Consider the following 13,374-nt stretch of genomic DNA (forward strand, 5'->3'; position numbering starts at 1 on the left):
CGGCGCCTTCAGGAGATTGACATGTTTGGAATTGAACAGAAGGAGTGATGTCTAATGATAGCATCGTCACTTTCATTTACACTCCAGTCTGCAAATATCCTCCAAACTTGGAATTGATAGGAATATTTTTTGCAGAACATCCTTGTTCCTGGTTTGGGCTTTGAACACCCATCTCTGTTTTATATATATAAAAACGGTATATATACATATTTATATGTCATGATGTTATGTGGGTGTATATATTTATTTATATGTATGTGTGTAAGCCTGAGGCAATCTATAAACTAGGGTGACAGCGCTATAAAGGGGAGAACTGTGTGAAATCCTTTAGGCTGAATCATTTAATTTAAGCGATTCTTTCTTGTGCTCTTCAGGAACAGGAGCTGATGAAGATAGTGGGCATCAAATACGAAGTGGGGTTGCCCACGCTGTGCTGCCTGAAACTCTCCTTCCTGGACCCCGACACGGGCAAACTGACCGGAGGGTCCTTCTCCATGAAGTAAGGACCCCCTCTCACACCACCACCCCATGGAGATACGCTTTAGTATTTTTGCAGACACTTTTATTCAAAGCGACTCAGGAGGAAATCAGTTGTGAGCCTGTAGGGGTTGAAGCTCAGATATGCCTACTGTTACATTGCCTTACAGTTACAGGCCTTTCTCTTGTATGCCTGCAGGACATTGGGCATCGAACCCAGACCCTTACGGCTTGGGATCAAACACCCTAGCCAATCAGCTATTATACTTTACTGCTCTGTAAATTTCTACGGTTTAAATAGCAATCCATCAAACGGAGCAATTAATAAATAAACACCAATTTAACTGCAAAGTCAAGACATGAAGGTCGCCATTAGAACTACAGCATTAACTCACCAATATTAAGCTGGCCCGTGTTCAGACATGATGATATGTGGGCGGTAAAGTTCAAACACTCATCCCAGAATCAAAAGATAATCCCAAAAATAACGGTTTGGTTATATAGATATCTTCAATATATAATTGCGATATCGACTTGCCTTTTTTTTGGCTCTACTTCAATGTGTCTTATTTGACCGGCGTCGTACAGATATGTACTGTAGTCTCGACTCCGCATGGTTCAAGCGACGTGCCCCAGAGACCCATTTGCATGGCCGTTATTTCCACAACATTGCACTTTATCTTTCTCTGGCTCAGTGATCAAGACTGCTCCCTTCGCCTCGGCTGCTTTTAAAGACGCACTTCAACGTGACATCTGCTCTTCAAAAACGCTATTGATCAAGTGATGCTCGCTGTCTTTTTTTCCTCCTCCACTGCAGTAGCTTTAGGACCGAATATGTATCAATGGTTTAGCGTTGTAGTGAGTGGATCCGCTGTAACTCCTTCACAAAAAAGAGATGAAAAGGTCAATTCTTGGTTGCAGAATGTGTTTATCGAGACAACCTGCCCATGTCCGTGAGCTGCCTTTTTTAAATCATCAACCAGCCCTTGTTGGCGGCTTTTAGGCTCAACGCACTAAGGCGACAGCCACTCAGGCCACACGCCTCGTAGTGATCCAGGTTCGATTCCGAGCTGCGGTCCCGTGCTGCATTTCATCCCTCCTCTCTTGAGACCCTTCTCTTCCGTAAAGGCATAGAGACCAAGCCCTTATCCCAGTCAAGCCTCGACGTCAAGCTGCTTCAAGCTTCCGGAACAAATTCTTTAAGGTGCATAGACCGTCTGTGGACTGGGTCTAATGTGTGTGTGTGTGTGTGTGTGTGTGTTTGTGCGCGCGTGTGTGTCTCGTTTCAGGTACCACGACATGCCAGACGTCATCGATTTCCTGGTTCTCCGGCAGCAGTTTGACAACGGCCGAGAGCGTCAGTGGAGTATAGGTAAGCCTCGCAGTCCCTCGCTCTCGCTCTCTCTCTCTCTCTCTCTCCTTCGCTCTCGTTCTGAACGGAGTCACACCGAGCTCAAACTCGGCTTTTGAGCTTGTGTGTTGAATCCAAAATAAGTCCCACGTCTCGGCGGCCCCAGAATCCACCGTGACTGTGATGAAGCAGTCAGAGCGACTGGGAGGTCACCAGGAGCGCCGCCTTCAAGAGCAGACATCACATTTCCCCCACGTCCACATTGAAGGAACGCGTGAAATAGTAATGTTACGTGTAACTGCAAACACTGTTGACTCGGTGTTCAGTCCTGCTCTCGAGCGGGTTATACCCCAAAGGATCAAATTCAGTCTTTGCCCGTTTACTGCCATATTATCTTAGTTATTAGTTTTACTTGGAACTGCATCAATCGTGTACCACCTAATTACAATTCTGTCTGAATGACCAAATATTAAAATATATCAAATATCAGATACATAGATAATGGCTGGATAGATCGATAGATAAAATGATAAAAACATAGATACAATGAAGCTAGATGACTGTTTGGATATCTAAAGCAGCTAGTTGACTGTATAGATAGCTACAGTAGCTAGGTGACTACCGGTATGTAGGATACAGTAGCTAGGTGACTGTATATATAGGTACAGTAGCTTGACGATAGGTACAGGAGCTTGGCGACTGTATGGATAGTTACAGTACCGTAATGATAGCTTCAGTAGCTAGGTGACTGTATGTATAGGTACAGTAGCTTGACGATAGGTACAGTAGCTAGGTGACTGTATGTATAGTTACAGTACCGTGACGATAGCTACAGTAGCTAGGCGACTGTATGGATAGTTACGGTACCGTAACGATAGCTACAGTAGTTAGGTGACTGTATGGATCGCTACAGTAGCTGGACGACTGTATGGTTAGCTGCAGCAGCTAGCTGACTGCACGGACGGTTCTCAACATGGCGTGTGGTGTGTGTGTGCAGGGGACCGCTTCAGGTCGGTGATCGACGACGCCTGGTGGTTCGGGACCATCGAGAGCCAGGAGCCCTTCCAGTCCCAGTACCCTGACAGCCTGTTCCAGTGCTACAACGTCTGGTAGGCCTGCCCCACGCCCCCCCCACCCCCACCCCCAGCCTGACAAAGAACAGTGTCGATGAATGAAGACAGGACTTCTATATATCAAAACCTGGAACCTGATTTGAAGACTACATAAACGGCCTTTAAACTATTTTCATTTTAAGGCCTCGCAAATCTGTAATAGGGTAATTGCTTCACTACAGCAAGGAAGTACGCAGTGACAAATAGTCATTCGACGGTTTAAGTGATTCAATAAAACCAGAATATTATTTTGCAACAAGTGCAACGTAAATTAACTAACCATGATAAAATAAGAATATTATTCTAATAAATTCTTGAATTTAATCAGAAATGGAACTGCATATGAGTTTTTAGGAGATGTCATTTTTTTCATGATCAAATATTAAAACGCCCAGCCAACTGCAGAGATAACCCAACGAAAACGATTGCATTTCACACAATTTATAGATTAAAATGGCCTTCAGCGGTTTACATTTTTACAATGTTTGTGTCCCATATATTTTTATTATTGCACTCCAAAAATGAATAATTGTCATTGTATCGATGTCTTTTGGAATCTGTGAATCGGTTCACTGCACCATGCAGTCAATACTTCATACTGGAGAGGGAAGGTAGTAAAACGCGATTCTGCTATGTGTGTGTGTTGGATGTAAGTGTAATGTGTTTGTTTTCATCCAGCTGGGACAACGGGGATACTGAGAAGATGAGTCCCTGGGACATGGAGCCCATTCCGAATGAGGGTGAGTTTCAATGATGATGCATTACAAACAGCACTCACACACGCGTGTGCACCACTCCCCACACACAGACACACGGTTGTCAACAATGTAAACTACAAACATCTTCTTAATTGTTCTCCCTATTTTCTGTCCCTCCCTTACCCCATCCATCCCTCTCTCCACCACTCTCCCTTTCTCCTTGTCTACATCCCTCTACCCCCTCCTCCCGCCCTCTCCCCCCTCCTCCCTCCCTCTCCCCCCTCCTCCCTCCCTCTACCCCCTCCTCCCGCCCTCTCCCCCCTCCTCCCTCCCTCTACCCCCTCCTCCCGCCCTCCCCCCTCCTCCCTCCCTCCCCCCCCTCCTCCCGCCCTCTCCCCCCTCCTCCCGCCCTCTCCCCCCTCCTCCCTCCCTCTCCCACCTCCTCCCTCTCCTCCTCCCTCCCTCCCCCCCTCCTCCCTCCACCACCCCCTCCCTCCCTCTCCTCCTCCCTCCCTCCCCCCCTCCTCCCTCCCTCTCCTCCTCCCTCCCTCCCCCACTTCCTCCCTCCCCCCTCCTCCCTCCACCACCCCCCTCCTCCCTCCCTCACTTCCTCCCTCCCTCTCCCCCCTCCTCCCTCCCTCCCCCACCTCCTCCCTCTCCTCCCTCCCCCACCTCCTCCCTCCCTCTCCTCCCTCCCTCTCCCCCCTCCTCCCTCCCTCTCCTCCCTCCCTCCCCCACTCCCTCCCTCTCCTCCCCCCCCCCTCCCTCTCCTCCTCCCTCTCCCCCTTCCTCCCTCCCTCTCTTACCTCCTCCCTCCCTCCCTCCCTCCTCCACCTCCTCCCTCTCCCCCCTCCTCCCTCCCCCTCCCTCTCTTACCTCCTCCCTCCCTCTCCCCCACCCCCTCCCTCTCTTACCTCCTCCCTCCCTCTCCTCCTCCTCCCTCTCCCCCCTCCTCCCTCCCTCTCTTACCTCCTCCCTCCCTCCCTCCCTCCCTCCCTCCCTCCCTCCTCCACCTCCTCCCCCTCCTCCCTCCCTCTCCCCCCTCCCTCTCTTACCTCCTCCCCCCCTCTCCCCCACCCCCTCCCTCTCTTACCTCCTCCCTCCCTCTCCTCCTCCTCCCTCCCTCTCCCCCCTCCCTCTCTTACCTCCTCCCCCCCTCTCCCCCACCCCCTCCCTCTCTTACCTCCTCCCTCCCTCTCCTCCTCCTCCCTCCCTCTCCCCAGCCTCCTTCCCAGACGAGCTGGGTCTGAGCGTGCCCCTGGCGGAGGAGGAGCAGCAGGAGCTGCTCTACGTGCCCCTGGAGGGCGAGTGGGGCGCCCGCGGCCGCGCCGACGAGTGCGAGCGCATCATCAAAGCCATCGACCAGCTCGTCACTCTCGGTGGGTCACCAGGGCGCGTCGCCCCGGCCCCCCAGCTCTGACACCATCAGCATGAGACATCAAGAGATACAATAGATAATGCTGAATATATACCCTTCTGTTTCCTGCTCAAAGAGATAACTTATATAATACTAAATAATATATAACAACTGACTTGATAATAACAACTTGATCCTCAGCGCTATTCGGTTTGTTGAGCCTTAATGTTGTGTAACTTTTTTTACGTTTACTACGTATTTGACATACTTTTGTTTGGTTAATGTTGAGGTATTATATTTTATTCCTTACTCACCGTGTCAATTTGAGCCTGCCAAAGTAGCGTTTTACTGAGATGAATCATATCGACACGTATTGCACCAGAAATTGCCTCTAATGACTGATGTCCCTCTGAAGTGATGTAATCATACCTTGTGCACTGCAACGTTAAAAAAACATCCATGCTCCCTCTAGTGGCCGGTAACGGGAGGGGCCATCTGCCTGGCTTTAGTTTCACTGAAATGCTGAAATGTATGCGGATGAACCAGTATGGGAGGGATTTATTTATGAGGCCCACAGAGCTCAAACATGGCTCCAATGTGCACAATATATGTTCGCCTGAAACCTGTTCAGAATATCTATAAATTCTAAGAATATATCTATTCAGAAAATCTGTAAATCGAATATCTATGAATATCTGTTCATAATATCTGTTCAGAACATCTATACACCGAAAGTCTGTTCAGAAGATCTTTGAGTATCTTTACGTGCATCAACCAACGCCTGATATGTAGCAGTCGCAGACCTTCATCGTATTGTATCACCCCTCTTTGACCTTTTTTCGAAGGGACTCTTCACATCGCTTGCTTGTGCATTACATGTTCCCTTTCCAACCCTCGTCCATTCGGCTCCTTTCTCTTCCACCTCCAGACGTGGCGGCGCCTTTCGCCTTCCCCGTGGACCTGCAGGCCTACCCGTCCTATTGCACCGTGGTGGCCTACGTCACCGACCTCAGCAGCATACGCCAGCGGCTTGAGAACCGCTTCTACCGGTACACTCCGCTCACATGTCTTTTGTGTGTGTGTGTGTGTGTGTGTGTGTGTGTGTGTGTGTGTGTGTGTGTGTGTGTGTGTGTGTGTGTGTGTGTGTGTGTGTGTGTGTGTGTGTGTGTGTGTGTGTGTGTGTGTGTGTGTGTGTGCGGGAGAGATGATTTGTTAAATTTTTCGGTTCAATCCCCATTGAAGCGCGGCTTTACGTCGCTGTGGATGAAAGTGGTTGAATACTAAATTGTGGTAAGAGTCGGGTTGAGTTGGTCGGAGTTGTTTTGAGTTGAACTGATTGGATGGAATTCAATTGAATGGTGTTGTGTCCTTCCATTGAATGGTGTTGTGTCCTTCCATTGAATGGTGTTGTGTCCTTCCATTGAATGGTGTTGTGTCCTTCCATTGAATGGTGTTGTGTCCTTCCATTGAATATGGTTGTGTCCTTCTCAGGCGCATGTCTTCCCTGATGTGGGAGGTGCGCTACATCGAGCACAACGCCCAGGCCTTCAACGAGCCCGGTGCCTTCATCGTCACCACCGCCAAGTTCGTGTCGGACCTCATGCTCCAGTTCATCAAGTACGTCGTCCCGGCCTCTTCTGTTTTCCTGCTCCAGAGCACTGGGGATGATCCACTTTCTGTTTCAGTTAACGACCGGTAGTTTAGTGGTTTTAGTGGTTGTTGATTTAGCAGTGGATGTCTGTTTTTTTTGCTTTTTATTGCACCACTCTTCCTAAGTATTTACTATGCAGTTACTTAGCCGCTTGTATCTGTGTGTTAAATCTCACAGACAAGTGTTGGGTTGCCTTAATGCAGACGAGATTAAGGCATGTTTTAAGTGTCTTTTCCCGCTCTTTCCATTTCAGGGACCACACTATGACGGACATCATCCCCCTGTACAAAACCATGAAGAAGTCCACCTTCTCTGATTCTGAAGAAGAGGTGGGTTTGGGTGTTTTAGCAGGGATTTATTATAGATGTATTAATCTTGTTGTTATGGATTTTCTGAACCCACAATTCTGAGCAATACTTTAACATGAGCTAGCTCCTAAGTGCATCAAGAGATTGTTTTCGTGAATCCCACTACAGGATGAGGAGGAGGAAGAGGAGGAGGAGAACACTCCGGGAACGTCTGCGAGGAAAACAAAGGTTTGTAATATCAAGTTGTTTGCATGTTAAGCTTGTGTTCAGTGATCTGGATTTTCCTCCCTGCAGTTTACTGCATAGATTATGCGAAACGCACAATTAAATTTTTTTCTCAATTAATTATCAAAATAGACAGAAATAGTTATATCATTGATTGTAAATAAATTATAAACATACATAAACTAGTATAGCTTGTTATTATTTAGAAAAAGGTTGCATCCCATTCCATGTCTTCCAATGTTTTCCAGTGGTTTCTTGTGACTAACGCCTCTCGTCTGTGTTTCTTGGGGGTAGGGCCGGCGCCCCATGCAGAGGCAGCGGCGCACGCGACCCCCGTCCTACGACCCCCAGGCCTGGAGGGGGCGCTGCAAGGAGCTGCTGGACCTCATCTTCCAGTGCGAGGACTCTGAGCCCTTCAGGGAGCCTGTGGACCTGCACGAGTATCCGGTGAGTCTGGGCCGGCCACACTGAGCTCTTTATCAGTTCTCTCTTGTCTTATTCTAATTATAATGTTCTGCAGTCTTTTGGGGGGGGGTGCAGGATAGTGTGGTGGCTACTTCAATCTGCAGTGAACCGTGTGCATGGGCAGTGTGCCAACACTTTGACCTGTAAGCATCCTTGAGCAAGATGCCCAAACCCCCCCCCACCAACTCCTTCATAAAGTACATATGCAGCCTCCGCCAGTGGCTTTGGAGCGTCCGCTGGGAGACCAACATAGTAAAGTATCTGTGCCGCTGCTGTGGTTGTAACCCCTGCAGGACTACCTGGAGATCGTGGAGTCCCCCATGGACTTCAGCACCGTGCAGAGCACACTCTCCGACGGGAAGTACAAGTCTCCCATCGACCTCTGCAAGGACATCCGCCTCATCTTCAGTAACTCCAAGGCCTACACGCCCAGCAAGAAGTCGCGGGTGAGACACGTCATAACACACGCACACTTTTCTGATGGATTTTGTTTCCTGATTCCTACCGTTATGTTCAGCTTGGTATCTTAGCAGATAGTAATTATCTTGGTAACTCGGTGGTGCTACCCTCTACTCTGCTGAATTACTTTGACCTTGCGTCATCCTCACTTAGTGGACCCTTTCGCTGGCTAAAACCTTAATATAATGCTAGAGTAAAGGTTTGATTTTATTTTCCAAAAGAGGATTCATGCTGTGATGTGTCTTTGTGTCAGCTGCTGCGTCTTTTCAGTTGTGTTCATGGCTAATACCAACGGCTCTTCTGTGAATAAATAACAGCAGCTGTCACTTTGAATAAGAATTTGTCCTTTTCTGTTCGGTGGACGTCAGTAACTGGCCGTGAAATGAAAAGAAACAACCAAAACAATTAGAAGAAATATAAATGTTTACACAAGTCTCATCAAGTCTCATTTGTATCTCCCCCCTCTCCCCCCTCTCCCCCCTCTCCCCACCAAACACACACACACACACACACACACATCCCCCTCTCCAGATCTACAGCATGAGCCTGCGTCTCTCGGCCCTGTTCGAGGAGCACGTCAACTCCATCCTGGACGACTACAAGGCCATCCACGGCCTGACGGACAAGCTGACCCGCCAGCGGACGGACAGACAGACACGCCACGCCGCCACCGCCTCAGGCTCTGCCTCTGACCGCCCGACGCGCCACGCCCCCAAGAGGAGGCGGCGACGCAGGAGCGAATCGCCCGCCAGCAGCACCGCGTCGAGGTACGGTGGGGGGGACGGGGTCTAGAGGGTGGAGCAGGGGTCAAAGGTCACGTCTTTCTTACGCTGTTTGTTAGGGTTAGGGTTTAATAGCATGTTGTTATTTATGTCCAGTGTGTTGTTTTTGAGTAGCTCCCTGCTGCTGTCATTTCCCGCGGGCAGATAAAGTTATATCTTTCAATCTAGATATATCTATCAAACTAGAGCTAAAGTCGTAATAACGTACATAAGAGTTTTCCTTCCCCAAAACACAAGCTCCCTCTCACCCGTCCGTCTCCCCCGTCTCCCCCCCCCCCACCCCCACAGCCCCGAGAGGAAAAGGCGCGTGTCCTCCCGGACGTCCGGGCGCCGCGAGCCGTCGCCAGGGCCGACGCCCCCCTCCTCCTCCTCCTCCTCCTCGGGCTCCGCCCCCGCCTCATCCTCGCGGCCGGCCTCGCTGAGGCAGGCTCCGCCCCTCAGGACCCCCCCGCAGCTGCTCAACGGGAAGGGGGACGCCGCGCAGACGCCGGGACGGACGCGCAGCTCGCTGCGGCACTCGACGCACTCTCCCCCGCTGTCCTCGCACGCCGCCGCCGCCGGAGCTAACGCTGGCGCACATGCTAGTGCTAGCGCGCACGCCGCCGCCACAGGTGAGGTTGTGTGGATGTGGAGACGCGGTGGGTGTTCCCAGGTGGCGGACAGCTGCTGTGTGTGTGTGTTCTGTCAAACAAGACACGTATGGTTTCTTTCACAGCTGAGCGTTGATTACGCTAAAGGTGACATAATACCACCAGGTGTGAGTGGGATTAGCCGCTACAAGCCGTTTTGAAGATCTGCCTTGAAGATCGCAAGTGGGCGTGTCCACCTAGATGTATGACGGATAGAAGAGTAATGTTTGCTACAGTCCACCGGGTAGGCTGGTAGACTGATCCATCCGGCCCACATCTAGGTGGACACGCCCACTTGTGATGTCAGAAGAGGCATATTTTCAAAACGGCTTGTATTGGCTAATCACACTCACCTGGTGGAATAATATGTCCCCTTTAACAGTGGTTTAGGAAAGTAACTAAAGACGAGAGTTAAAGCGGGAAGACACAGGCTTGATCTCATTATTTTGGAGTGGCTGTATGTATAATGTAGTACCTGTTTTGTATGCTAATACCTACCAGGAGTTTGTGGACCAATCAGAGAGGAGAAATCACGCGCATGCTAGACGATTGAAAAATGAACGTTTCTTCCTCCGCCTGTCTTCAGAGACACCTACGCGCCTGCTGCGTGGTCACAACCCGGTCGCTGTGACGACCCCCCCGGAACCCGAGAGACCGGCGCGCTCCCCCCCCGCCGAGGGCGGTGGCGGAGGAAGTACCCGACGGAAACTCAGGACCCCCGTACGACTCACGCCAGGTAGGTCCATGATGGAGGTGCCTCGCCCCGTACCGTGGTTCTCGTACCGTGGTACTCGTACCGCGCCAAAGGCTCAGCTTTGGTTCCGCGTCGACACAACGACCCTGCGGACGCTTCAAAGCGGCCGTCAACCTGTTTTGGTTCTGCGTCGGGCTTCAGTGAGCGGACCAATTTCAGCCCTTGCTGCTGCGTCAGGTTGCATTCACAAGGGACAGGTTACAAGTTTACAACTCATCGGAGGCGCACGTCAGCCCCTTGCGCTGGACGCACGGAGGGTCCGCAAGGACGTCAGGGGTCCGTAAACCCCCGTGCGTCGCGTCGACGCGGAACCATAACCAAGCCTTTAGAACGGCATGTCCCTGCTGTGTGTTCCCGCGTCCTCTGAACTGACCACCGTCCCTTCTCCTCTCTGCCCGCAGCCTCTCCCACCCGGACCCCCAGCCGTACCCCGGCCGTCGGCACGGTGCACCTCAACGGCCACAGCCGGGACAGCAGCAGCGGCGGCGGTCACGGGACCGCGGGCGTGGGCCGACGGGGCCGGCGGCCGCGGCCCGAGGCGCCGGCGAGCCGCGCGCCGGAGGTCACCGCCGTGTCGCCCGCAAGCTCCCCCCGGCCACGGGGCCGGCCCCCCGGCAAGAAGAGGGGCCGCAAGAGCAAGCAGGAGCTGGCGGAGCTACGGAGGAGGAGCAGCCATCGCAGCTCCTCCCCTGAGGAGGAAGAGGAGGAGGAGGAAGAGGAGGAGGAGGAGGAGGAGGAGGAAGAGGAGGAGCCCGACCAGTCGACGGGCGAGGAGGGCGGCACCTCGTCGGCGGCCGTGCCGTCGGGGCCCGGGACGGCGCCCGCCACCCCCAGGCGCCGCGGACGGCCGCGGCTGGTGCGGCCCGAGGAGGTGGCCCCGCCCCCGGCGGAGCCGCCGTCAGACTCCTCCCCGCTCGGGAGGAGGCGGAGCAGCAGGCGGGCCAACGAGGAGACCACGCCCCCGGCCCAGACCGCCACGCCCCGCGCCCTGCGGAGAGAGTCTCGGAGGGGAGCGGAGGAGGAGGAGGAGGGGGAGGAGGAGGGAGGCGATGACGAAGAGGAAGGGGAGGGGGATGAGGAGGAAGGAGAGGAAGGAGAGGAGGGAGAAGAGGGCGACGGCGGCAGGGGGTCCATGCGCACGCGGAACCAGGGGCGGCGGTCGGCCTTCTACCTGGAGGAGGACTCTGAGGAGGAGCAGAGACAGCTGCTGTTCGAGGACTCGTCCATCACATTCGGGACGTCCTCCAAGGGGCGCGTCCGCAAACTCACAGAGAAGGCCAAGGCCAACCTGATTGGCTGGTAAACCCGATTGGCTGGTCACCTCATTGGCCACTGTAATGGAACAGTCACACAGGATATAAGGATCCAACCATCCTGCAAGGCACAGCGCAGAGACGCATGGGGGGTTTGGGATGGAGGCGGCGGGGGGGAAAGATGTGGAGACATGCTGGTTGTTTACCCCTACTTTTGTGTGTGCGTGCGTGCGTGCGTGCGTATGTGTGTGTGCCTGCGTCTAAACACGCCCAGAACGGAGTCGGTAGAGTCGGCCACCCCTTCCGACTGTGTGACAAAGAGTTTGGTCGTCGGATTCCTCCCGCTCTATTGGTCCATGTTGGATCCTATCGGGGCGAGCAAACCCTGAGCTCCGCTGCTGAGGGTCACGTGACTTCAGTCACCCCGTTTCAGTCAACCACTCCTCTCGGGCGCCCCGGCGATGCCGTCTTATGTCAAATCCTCGGGAAGAACTAGTCTGAGAAAAACAGCTTTAGTACTTCAAAAACCGAACTGCGGAGAACACTAGGTGCGCGTGCGGGCGAGGTACCGACGTCCAGACTTGAGGACTTTCCCAGAGACTGATTAAGTGCGCTGTAAGGTCTAAGGAATAAGGTTACGTGTACCAGCCGCAGAGTCATGAAGAGACGACGTAGACGCAACCAGGAATAGCGTTTGTCCCGCCGTCGGTCGACACGCTGCGATGGACGTGTAGAAAACAGACTTCGGACTCTCCTTCTGTAATCACACGGGCGTCTTTTTGATATATATATATATACATATATATATTAAAAAAAAAATGTTTTTGCTTTTTGTACGATTTGTACGTGATGTTCGTTGTCTCTCTCTCTCTCTCGGTTTCGAAAGTCTTACGTGTCGGCAAGAGGGGTCGAGCCCGTCCGACCCTAGTGTGACTGTTTTGTGCTGAAATACCAAATGGGCGTGCCTCGGTGGGTACCATAGATCTGTAGGTTCTGTTTACTCTCCCAGTGAGTGAGTGAGTGTGAATGAGTGAGTGTGGGTGTGTGTTACTTCTTTGTTCCTGCACGTCAACTATAGAGGGAAAGAGGCGGTGACTTGATGTTTTTTGTGTTGTTTTATTACATTGATGAGGAGAACGCGATGCATGGTGAGAGCTTCATCTATATGTCTGTATAGACATGTTCCAATGTCCAACATTAGCAATACCTTGTGCCTTTTGTCCCTGTTTGTGTGGGGTGCGTGTGCACGCGTGTGTGCGTGTGCATGTGTGTGCACGCACTTGAATATGGGGTGTGCGTGTGTGCTGTGCTTGCGTGAGAATTGGATGAGTGTGTGTGTGTGTGTGTGTGTGTGTGTGTGTGTGTGTGTGTGTGTGTGTATGCATGCTTGCATGGTGTGTGTGTGTGTGTGTGTGTGTGTGTGTGTGTGTGTGTGTGCGTCTGTGTGTGTGGAAGTGCCCGTGAGAGGGGGCCTGCCCGTAATTCCGACACCTCATTGTTCCGACGTATCAATGGTCCGAAATATTTCCCATTAGATCGAGTGTATAACGTGCGCTTCATAAATTCACCTCTTGTGACCGTTCAAGCCCACAGCAACAGTCTGGCTTGGTGAAGTGCACTGCTGGAACTTAGCCTACATCGTCTTTTATTGTTGGTTTCATAATCACTCATGAGGAATTGCGCCTTGGCCTTGAACCGTCGGCCTAATGCGCCTCCTTTTTGAAAAGTCGGACAAACGGACCTTCGGACCAATGGGTTCCGTTTTCGGAACATTGAACCGTCGGCATAGTGGCATGTCGATCTAATGGGAAATATTTCGGACCATTGAGACGTCGGAACAATGAGGCGTCGGA

At 52.1% G+C, this 13,374-nt stretch overlaps 1 protein-coding gene across 1 annotated transcript in view; it reads left to right on the plus strand.

Annotated features, from left to right (window-relative positions):
- Positions 1-12,713, plus strand: part of phip (PHIP subunit of CUL4-Ring ligase complex) — a 42,422-nt gene extending 29,709 nt beyond the window's left edge. Inside the window, exons 26-40 of the mRNA XM_030344608.1 lie at positions 375-499; positions 1,767-1,849; positions 2,826-2,937; positions 3,619-3,680; positions 4,862-5,017; positions 5,924-6,044; positions 6,487-6,612; positions 6,900-6,975; positions 7,123-7,182; positions 7,474-7,626; positions 7,938-8,090; positions 8,635-8,870; positions 9,174-9,496; positions 10,101-10,250; positions 10,670-12,713. Of these exons, the coding sequence (XP_030200468.1) occupies positions 375-499; positions 1,767-1,849; positions 2,826-2,937; positions 3,619-3,680; positions 4,862-5,017; positions 5,924-6,044; positions 6,487-6,612; positions 6,900-6,975; positions 7,123-7,182; positions 7,474-7,626; positions 7,938-8,090; positions 8,635-8,870; positions 9,174-9,496; positions 10,101-10,250; positions 10,670-11,571 (2,838 nt within the window). The 3' untranslated portion in view covers positions 11,572-12,713. The remainder of the gene's footprint in view (positions 1-374; positions 500-1,766; positions 1,850-2,825; positions 2,938-3,618; positions 3,681-4,861; positions 5,018-5,923; positions 6,045-6,486; positions 6,613-6,899; positions 6,976-7,122; positions 7,183-7,473; positions 7,627-7,937; positions 8,091-8,634; positions 8,871-9,173; positions 9,497-10,100; positions 10,251-10,669) is intronic.
- Positions 12,714-13,374: the final 661 nt, after the last annotated feature.

The sequence above is a fragment of the Gadus morhua genome, chromosome 21 (assembly GCF_902167405.1).
Source record: "Gadus morhua chromosome 21, gadMor3.0, whole genome shotgun sequence".
NCBI lineage: Eukaryota > Metazoa > Chordata > Actinopteri > Gadiformes > Gadidae > Gadus > Gadus morhua.